This window comes from Herpailurus yagouaroundi, unplaced genomic scaffold, assembly GCF_014898765.1.
Source record: "Herpailurus yagouaroundi ecotype Mexico unplaced genomic scaffold, PumYag 428, whole genome shotgun sequence".
Lineage (NCBI taxonomy): Eukaryota > Metazoa > Chordata > Mammalia > Carnivora > Felidae > Herpailurus > Herpailurus yagouaroundi.
Genome location: NW_024412645.1, coordinates 1,391,705 through 1,401,819, shown reverse-complemented (window position 1 = coordinate 1,401,819; position 10,115 = coordinate 1,391,705). Strand labels below are relative to the sequence as shown.

Sequence of the window (10,115 nt, the reverse complement as noted above, 5' to 3'; positions counted from 1 at the left end):
TTTTTTTTTTTTCAACGTTTATTTATTTTTGGGACAGAGAGAGACAGAGCATGAACGGGGGAGGAGCAGAGAGAGAGGGAGACACAGAATCGGAAACAGGCTCCAGGCTCTGAGCCATCAGCCCAGAGCCTGATGCGGGGCTCGAACTCACGGACCGCGAGATCGTGACCTGGCTGAAGTCGGACGCTTAACCGACTGCGCCACCCAGGCGCCCCGGGAGGAGACATTTTCATGCTAGTCAAGAAATATTTATCAGGCTCTGTATTAGGTGCCAGGAAAATCAAGTGTAAAAGAGAGTCATGGCCCTTCCTCACAGAGCAAAAAGTCCAGTAAGAGAGACAGAAGACATTAAACAGACAATAAGAAGCACAACAGAGCTGGAAAACAGGGAAAACAGTGCCTATCTTATAAGGATCTTCTGAGGATGAAATGAGGTAACCTAGATAAAGTGCTTAACAGGGCCTGGCACAGAGTAAGCTATGGTGACTAGCTGCTGTTAAGGACGTTGAAATGCAGGGCATTATGGGAGTGAAGAATAAAAGGATTTATTTCAGGCTGGGGGTGAGGGAGTTGCAATGATTGCCTCAAGAAATGACACAAAGATTTGAAAAATATTCAGCATGAAGGGGAGGGTGGTGGAGATTAATCTCACCGTTTTATAGCCTACAAAGCCTTTGGCTTCCCTCAACTGGTTCTGTCTTCAAACCAACATAACAGGCTGGTGTCTGGAGTTAGTATCTCCATTATACACACGGGGAAAGTGAGATAGAGAGGAGAAAAGGATCTATCTAGGGTCACGAAGCAAGGTCCTAAAGCTGATCTTTATGGTCTCATTATGGGCGAGAAAAGTCAGCAAACACCGCGGGGCGTTCATTAATACTGGGTTAAAAGCATGGAACGAGGTCCACGGGTTGACAAGAGCAAATAGCCCCTTCCAGGGGTGAGTCACATAGGTTTCCTGGGGGAGTTAATGTTGGAATAGGCTCTTTCGCCTGCTGGGTGTTAAGACCCCCATAATCTTACCTTTCTCTCGTGGGCGAGAGAGCAGGTTCGTTCAGGAAGCAACCTCGCCCGAAGTGGGCGAGGGTCTCGGGGAGAGAGAAGACCGGTCACCACCATCCGGGAGCCACAATCCCGGGCCGTCCCACGCTCTGGTTTCCATAGCGATGGTCCTTCCTCGAGGTGAGGGATCCTCAGGGCCGGGTCTTCGGAGAAACCCCGGCCTCCTCTCCGCTCTCTGGAGCTGTCCCGCCCGCCCTCGCTAGGTTACCCGCCCCTCGATCACGCCCGGGCCACATCAGTTTTAGCCGTGAGGTAGTATCTGCCAAGCTCTCCGCAGCCAGCTGAGTCTCGCCCAGCTCGTTTCCACGGCAACGCGCCCGGCCGCAGTACGGCGGCCGCCGAGGGACAATCCTGCCGCGCCCGCAGCCTCCGGGGCTCCCGGCACAAGTCCCGCCTCCAGGTCCCACCTAGTCCCCCGGACAACGCGCATGGGTTTGCGCAACGTGTGTGCCCTGGGACTCACTCGGTGTCCGCCCGCGCCCTCCGAGCATGGCTTATCATCTGGTTACCATTTCCGAGTCGTTCTCCAGTGTGGTAGATGCGGCTGCCCAGCAACCCAGGCCCTCGGTCACATGGAACCTGGGCTCGCCTTTGGGTTATTCGACCGCCGCCCAGGCCACCACCAGTTCCGGCACCACCCCGGCCTGGACCTTCCAGCGCGATAGGCTCGGCTCTCACCCCGAAATCAACGTAGGGACCCACCCGCAGATCTGCTTCCTGCGGCCGCGGACAGCGCAGCTGCCGGTGCTCTTCAGGTGCGGCCCAGGTGCCCAGGGCTTTGCTCAGACCTGGAAATCTCTCAGATCCCCGCTCCCCCAGCGGCCTTGGGACTCCCCCCCCCCCCCCCCCCCCTTGGCTCTCCCAGAGCCCCGAGCCCCTCAGAGCCTGGCACTTCGTGAAACTACAAGAGAGTCTGGATTTCTCGCAGGTGCGAGCCCCTCAGCTCCTTCCCAGTCCAGCTCCTCGCATCCCCGGGAGCCCAAACGCCCTCAGCCCGGACTCCCAGGAGAAGTTGGAATCTCCATCTCCCACCCACATGTCTTCCAAATCTCCCGGGCCCTTCAGTCACCCAAGCTTGACATCACGTGGCGCCAGGGTCCCCAGCGCCCTTTGGGCCAGCCTTGAATTTCCTTAGAGCCTAGCAAGTCCCAGGCCCCCTCAGGCCTCTGACATTCCTGTCCTCAGCCTCTCTGTTCCCCAGTAGTCCTGACAAAGCCCCTCAGCTCAGCTCCAGTCCCCACAGACTCCAACTTCCCCTCCTTCCCGTCCATTCCACAACCCTGGCAGCATCCTCTAGGCTCCCACAAAGGCCTTGGGTTGGAAAGCAATTTGGTTCAAAATGACCACTTATTACTTGAATGGGGATACGTACAGTCACTGCCCCCGCCCCCCCTTTTTAAATTTTCCCAGGAAGTATTGGTAAATTTGGTGCACCACTGAGTGAGTGAAGAGTGTTTTATATTATCTTTAAATATTTTTCGTCTTTTTTTTTTAAAAAAAAAATAGGAATTAGGAGACTTTCGTATGTGAGCATCTTTTTGTATGTGAGCCTTTTTCATTTCATGCCTTTGCTATCAGAAAAATGTAAATGCGGGACTGGGGACATTTGTTTATACTAGTCTGAAAATGTAGAAACATTCATAAAACGATAGTTTGAAATTGGCTGAAAGTAAACTAGAAAAACATTTTTTAATCCTTCAAAATGTTTTAACCTTTAAAAATTGCCCTTTTTGTCCTATCAAAGTAATATACACTTGTAGGAAAACCAGACCAGACAAACAAGCAAAATGTATGGCCACATACAACCACCGTGTATATTTTTCCAGATCCATTCGTATATATGTACCACAACATAGTGATACATCTTTTAGGGGAAAATTTTGTCACAAGAAAGTTCACTCTTGTGTTATCTATCTGCTCCCCCCTCCTCTAATACGCCATGGATGTCTGTTTTATTCATGGCTGCATAGTATTTTATTGCATGACCTAATTATGATTTATTCAATTGCTTCCCTATTGTACATTTAGTTTACAAATTTTAGGAAGAAAATATGAAGAATTATTTTGAAATAGGCAAAAACACTTAAAGGTACATATTTGCAAAACCATTTCATGGTGCAACCAAATTATCAAAAAGTGAAAACTTGGCATATCCATTTTTGACCCAAATTCTTCATTTTGGCCAAATTTTTATCTCTAGTTTCACCTGGAGCACTTGGCTCCATTCTGTTCCCCTCCCCACCCCACCCACCTCCCTCCCATCCCATCTTTATTTCTCATCTCAGAGGGTTTTCTCAAACCTTTCTCCACCACAGATTTCCCTCACTTTTCTAGACTTTTTCCAACCCTTTTTCCCTTAGAATTTCCCTATTAACCAGCCTAACCTCCAAACCTCTCTTTTTCCCTGCTTCCCCTGATCCCTCCCCCTTCCAGTCTTTCTTAGACCTAGGCTCTGGAGCAAATGCTCCCCTCCTCACCTCCCTCTGACCCTTATCGTACAACTTTTGCTCCTTTCCACTAAGACCCCCACCTTCCATCTCATCCTACATTTTCTCCTTAAGATGGCTGCTTCTGAGGACAGTTCTGAGTCCTGTTCACACTTTTCTTGTGGACTGCTCTGGGCCTTTCTACATCCTTCTCAGGATGGCTTTTCCTTTCAACATCCAGGAAATACCCCTTTAGTGCATTTTCTGCAAGAGGAGTAGCCTAGGCCTACTCCTTTGCTCCTCTGACAATTATGACAGAGTTGTGTCTCTCCTAAGAATATCCTGGAGAAGCCTTAGTCATTCCCCTAGGACCCCAGCAAATCAGTCCCTGTCCTAGCCCTGCCATATGTCCCCAGCCATCTCACCCTGCACCACTTTTCCCTTCCATTTCCAGCTTAATGAATTCCAGTGAAGCAGCAGTGAAAAAATTTTTACCCAAGAGCAACTTACCCCGGGTGATTATTCGTGACAACCTCAGTGCACAACGAGTCTATGAGATGGAGGTAAGGTCATCAAAAGCTTTTGGCTTAGAGGGCATTAGTGGCTTGACCCGTGTTCACTCTCCCCAGTAGCCTTGGGGGGTGCAGATTACAGATCTCAGAGGTGATAGGGGGCCATCAAGGTGCTTTAAAGCTAGTCCCATTTTACAGAGGAGGCAACTGAGATTCAGGGTTACTGATTTACCCCAGATGTCCTAGTGATTCTTGGGCTGTGGGAGCTAGGGAGAGGATTCTATGTTTCTTGGCTCTTGTGGTATTTCTCCCCCTCCAATCATGTTATTTCTCTATTTAGGGAATCCATAAATGGATTCTACTATATCCTGTAGAAAGAAATCTTGGGTCTTAGAGTTTGAAGTGGCATCAACACTATTAGGTCTGTTTTTTCCCTCAGAGATTCCCCCTGTTTTCTGGAGGAGAACTGAGGCCCGCCCCCCCCCCCTTTTTTTTTTTTTTTTTTTTGCTTTTAAGTAGGGTTAGACCTGCTTACCCAAAAGCCCACAGAAGAATGGGAGAGAAAACAGTGTTTTCACCACACAGGCTCAATTAATTCATTAAATATATCATTAGGGGCTTTTTGGGATAGGCACTGTGTTGGGCACTAGGAAGAGGCTGGTGAACACAATGGATATGAGAATGTACTAATTTCTTCAAGCAGAGCAGGCAGCCCAGAGTTGAGTTGCTGCCCCCTTCTTGACTCTACTGACTTCTCTCCAACATTCCAGGCCCAAATCTGGATGGGCCTATGAGATTCTGACATTAAAGAGAGTAGAAGAGGCTCGGGAGATGATGCTAATTCCTCTTAAAGGTCTTAGAGGCCAAAAGAGGAGCAGGGGTCTGGGTGTTTCTCCTTCTGCTAAACTTCAATGGCACTGTGTAGTGGAAAGAGGGTGGACTTGGCAATGGGCAAGCCAGCTTTGTGTGACCTTGGGGAATCACATTTCCTGTAGGACTCTTTCTCATTTGTAAACTAGGATCTATTAGGATCCTTTTGGTTGCAGGTGACTCAAACTGAACTTGAACTAGTACAAGTAAATGGAGAACAGTGTGTTTACATAATCAAGGATAGGTAGGGCAGGATCACCAATGTTTGGGATGAGAGGAGCCAGGGGCTCCAATACCATTGGATGTATCTTCCATTTTCCCTTTTCATCTCTTTCCTGTGTCTTTTTGCATGTTGGCTGGCTATCCCTGGGGAGCATGGCCCCAAGAAACCTTGGCCTGTAGCCTAGAAAGGAAATGGAGTGTTTCCACTGTTGCTCACATTAGACAGTTCCTGGAGAAGGACTCCTATTGGCCCAGGATGTGTCACTGGTCCATTGTTGCCCCGGTCAGTGTGGCCAGTGGGTATGAGCTATTCTGATTGGCCCAGGATGGATTGGGGGTCAATTCCTATAACCAGTGGGGGAGGGGATGTTATACCTCTGGCAAATGGGTTGAGGATCCCTGAGATACTGTAACTGGAGACTCTCCTGAGGTGCTTTATATGTACCAGAGGGCTGTGCCAAACACCCTCCAGCCATCCAGAAGTTCTCCTTTTAAAGCTATATTGAGCCCTTATGTGTTTTAGATACTCAGTGTCCATTATGTATTATTAACCTACTTACTAGTTCAGGAAATTGAGGCTCAGAGAGATGGAGTAAATTCATTAAGATCATACAGTGTATCATTGTAGAATTGCAAACCTGGGTCTGACTGACCACGGTATGGGACATCTTCCCTTAAGGACAAAGACTATCTTCTCCTTATTTGTAGACCTGGTGACTTGCTAAGGGCCCAGCATGGCAGTCTTTCTGTCTCCCCACAGAGGGGAAAAGAAGCACATTAGGAAAAGAGGCAGCTTTGACTAGCCACTGATTTCTCAGGACCTTGACAAGAACAGCAAAGGCCTTGTGTCTTGGGAATAATCTGAGCACACGGAGAGAAATCACCCACCCTCCCTCTTTATCCCTTGTTCCCAAGATCCACTTAGGTTCTTTAACTCCCTTTGTCACATAATCATGGCAACAGTGACTGGCCTTTATGGAGTTTTCCTTTGCTTATATTGTGCTGGGTTTTGAGACAGCATCCGTTTTTAGAGTCCCTGGGAGAGTTTGTGAAAATGTCAACCCCAAGATCACCTCCCACCTGATTCTTATTTCACACGCCCAACCCTTCCCCATCCTTCAAACCCCAACCCCAATTTATATGTCACTCTTACAGGAGGCTTTTCTTGATATCTCCCTTCTTTGAACTCTGTACTTGTAGGGATATAGCACTCTGTGCCTCACTTAGAAATATTTGGGCATGTGCCCCACCTTCCTGACTATGTTGTAGTTGTCATGAAGACCTGTGGTTGATTTTTGTCAGTATCCTCCTCACAGCTAGCTCATTGGAATAAGTACATGAGTGAATAAGATAGAGAATGTGCCTTCCCAGAGTTTCTAGTCTTGTTGGGGACAGGACGGAAATGATATGATAGATGAAATAAGTAGAGTTCAGTGTGATACAGAGGATGTCGCAGACAATATGTGGTAAGCACTGAATGAATCATAGGGACGGGGTGATAGGATTTGAGGAGGAGGAGGAACAAGATGGTCTTTTCCTCCACCCTCCCCACCCACACGTCTTTCTGACCAGTTTTCAAATAGAGATGTTGAGGTCAAAATCAGGCCCCTGGGCTGCCGACTGTTGGAGGTACTCTAGGGGTAATCTAGCTCGATGCCCACATTTGACAAATAGGGAAACTGAGGTTCCCTATGAGTCAATATATTTATGGAATATTGGGTCCATCTGGCACATTTTCCACCCCCATATCAGCAGCATGAGCATTTCTCTTTCTGTGAAGTAGCCTCTTCATCCTAACGTCGCCTCTGTTTTTTGTCAGATAAGAGCTTCAGACAAGACCAAGAGAAAGATGAGCCACTTGTATGACCATCTGAAGAAAAAGTTCATGACCGACCAGCTCAGAAAGCTGGGGTGCTGGAGACGGGAATCCATGAACATCCTGCAGTACCTGGGAAGCATCCAAGTATGCAAGGTCCAGTTCAACCTCCATCCTCACAGGAAAAGCCAGCCACCCTAGTCAAGGCAGAATAATCTGCCCCTGAACCATGATGACACTAGACTACAGGAGGAGGAGACTTAGAAACTAGCCAGCCTACACCATCACAGAACCATAATAAACTAAGATCAGTGGACAGTGGAGCACCAAAACCCTCAGCCACTGTAATATTCCTTCCCCTACCCATCCCATCTGTTCTGGTAAAGGTGATCCTGAAGGTCCTGTAGCTGCCTAACTGGGAGGAGGCTGAATCAAGCTGGTTTCCATGGTTAAGGCAAAGATCGACCTCTGGTACCCATGTGTCTGAAGTGAAATGCTAGGCCAGGTGTCCTGGGACAGTAGTACCTTAAATGGGAAGGATTCAATAGTGCCACTGCCTAGTGGTAAGGGGGTCAAGGTGGGGCATTGGACAGACCTAGGTTAAGGGCTATATCTGCTACCCCTCAGCTGTGTGACTTTGTAACCTCTCTGAGCCTCTGTTTTCCTATCTGAAAGAGTGGGCTAGTAGTGAGGGAACCAACCTCCAAGAACTGGTGTGAGGATGTGGTGTGTGGTGTGGTTGGCCTGGGGCCTGCTGATGGCTCTTATCATGATGGCTCCCGTTGGCTTCCAGCCTTGCCAGTTCTCACTTCCTGGCCTGCCTGCTGTTCCAACTACACTCTTGACAGTCCTCACATTGTGCCTTTACATGCACAGGCCCCTTATCCAGAACACTCCTTCAGCCCCCCAGGGCTGTCAGAAAACTCTTCATCTTTCAGTTTATCTCAATGCCATTTCCTGCAAAGTGTTTCTGACCTCCTCTGCCTCCTGCCTGACCCTTCTCCCACCCTGCCTTTGTCACATGGGTTTCTTCTCCCCTCTGAACTTGGATTACCCAGGGTGGCTTCATTCTGCCTTAGGTGGTAGCTGTTTGGGCATTTGTCCTAACCCCGATTAGATGGTACGGACTTCAAGAGCAGGGACGAAGGATCCTCCAAGATTCAGTCCAGGCTTCTTCTGTGACACTTGCCCCACCTGGCCCCAGTGGAAAAGGCCACTCCTTCCTGTGCCCACACCTCTGTCTGCACTGAGTATATGGTTGGCCATTTCTTGTTTGCTCACTGTCTCCCTAACCAGATTGTGAATGTCTTAATGGCAGGAACCCTGACTTACTCATCTGTAACCACAATGCCTAGTAAATGGAGTAGGCACTTGGTGTTTTTTTATTTTTTTGTTTTTTTTTTTTTTAAATAAATGACTGGCTCCTCTTTGTATTATAGCTTTAGCACAGTGCATAGAGCAAGGGCCTAGTATATATATATTTTTTAAGTTAACCAAGTCCCCTCATTTTCCAGATAAGGAAACTGAGGCCAGAGAGGTGACCTGATATACCCAAGGTCATGCAGCATGTTAATGGCAGAGAACTAGAAGCAGGTTTCCTTACTGCCATGGAGTGGTCATTCTGCATCACAACACCTGCTAGGTAAGGACATCAGTACTCTCAGTGGCTGTCCTCACTGTCCTCACCATGCCCTCTCCAGTCTTGCTGCCTGGCAGCAGACCTTCCTCTAGGCTGAATTTCCAGGAGTCCCCAGCCCAGGTGGCCTGCAGATGGAGGGGGAGGGGGAGATGTTCATGATGTTTTTCTTTTCCTCCTTTATGGTCTTCCTTTGAGAACTGGAGTGTGCTGCTTTTCAGTAGGGGTAGAAGCAGTCTTTTCCCAGACTCTTATCTGTTTCCTTGGCTGATCACAACTGATTAGAATAATTGATTTTCAATATTTAAATTTTATTTTAATATTTTCAATGTTTAAATTTTATCAAACAAGCAATATGACCACATTTGCCAAAGACCTCTTCTGTTAGATCAACCATTGTTAGTGCTTTGGTGTCTTTCCTAAATTTGGTGTATTTGTTTCCTTTCCACAAATATTTTCCCTTGACCATCAGCTGATGTACCAGGAAAGGGGAAAGGCTCTGGGGATCCTGGAGTCTTTACAGGACACACAGAGCAGCCCCAGCCCCTTTTTCTCCAAACTGTCCCCAGGGTCTCCCTGCTTCCTGGATCTCATTTAATGCATTCTCTCTGAGCCTTACCCCAGTCTAGCCTCCAGCCACATGCACCCTTCTCCCCTGGATGGCTGGCCTTGGCTGAGGGTCTTTGCATCCTCTTGCTGTGGCTGGAAGGATTGGGGGATCCTTGGGAGTGGAGCAGATGGTGGAGCTGAGATGTCAACCTAATGAGTCATGTTATAGGTCACTACTTCACCTCTGATTGTGTGGACTTAGTCTTCCCATTTTCACATTAAAAACCAGGGAATGTTGTGGCACCTCGGTGGCTCAGTCGGTTGGACTTCCAACTTCGGCTCAGGTCATGATCTCACAGTTTGTGGGTTTGAGCCCCTTGTTGGGCTCTGTGGTGACACCTCAGAGCCTGGAGCCTGCTTTGGATTCTGTGTCTACCTTTCTCTCTGACCCTCCCCCACTCATGCTTTGTCTCTCTCTATCTCTCAAAAATAAATAAATGTTAAAAAAAAAATTAAAAAGGGGTGCCTGGGTGGCTCAGTTAAGCGTCCTACTTTGGCTTAGGTGATGATCCCGAGGTCTGTGAGTTCGAGCCCTGCATTGGGCTCTCTGCTGACAGCTCAGAGCCTGGAGCCTGCTTCAGATTCTGTGTCTCCCTCTGTCTCTGCCCTTTTCCCATTTGCACTCTGTCTCCCTCTCTCTCAAAAATAAATAAACATTAAATTTTTTTTTTTTTTTAAATTAAAAATGGGATGTTGCATTTAAGCAGGGAACAAGACATGATAGAATTCTGGAGACTCCACTTAATTGTTGGGTGGGAAAAAGAAGTTTAAAGAGAAGAAAAATCAGCAAGGAAAGAATGGAGGGGTGTTGGATGGTATGATATTGTTCAAGAAATAGAATCTTGAAGTTAAGGAGGTTTAGAGATTCTTTAGTTCAGTGGATACACATACATGCATGCACACATGTGTGAAACTATTAGTTCAAATGAAATTTTGCCTGGAAGGCCATTATGGTAATCAAG

At 47.7% G+C, this 10,115-nt stretch overlaps 2 protein-coding genes across 2 annotated transcripts in view; one reads left to right on the top strand and one right to left on the bottom strand.

The window, feature by feature from the left end:
- The window catches only part of DUSP18 (dual specificity phosphatase 18), a 7,474-nt gene extending 6,005 nt beyond the window's left edge, over positions 1 to 1,469 (bottom strand). Inside the window, exon 1 of the mRNA XM_040464010.1 lies at positions 1,024 to 1,469. The gene's annotated coding sequence lies outside the window, so the exon portion shown is untranslated. The remainder of the gene's footprint in view (positions 1 to 1,023) is intronic.
- On the top strand, positions 1,468 to 8,283 carry CUNH5orf52 (chromosome unknown C5orf52 homolog). Its single transcript, XM_040464009.1, has 3 exons — positions 1,468 to 1,817; positions 3,943 to 4,051; positions 6,912 to 8,283. Exons 1-3 carry the CDS (start codon positions 1,552 to 1,554, stop codon positions 7,107 to 7,109), a joined length of 573 nt encoding a protein of 190 aa, XP_040319943.1. The 5' UTR covers positions 1,468 to 1,551; the 3' UTR covers positions 7,110 to 8,283.
- The last annotated feature ends 1,832 nt before the right edge of the window (positions 8,284 to 10,115 follow it).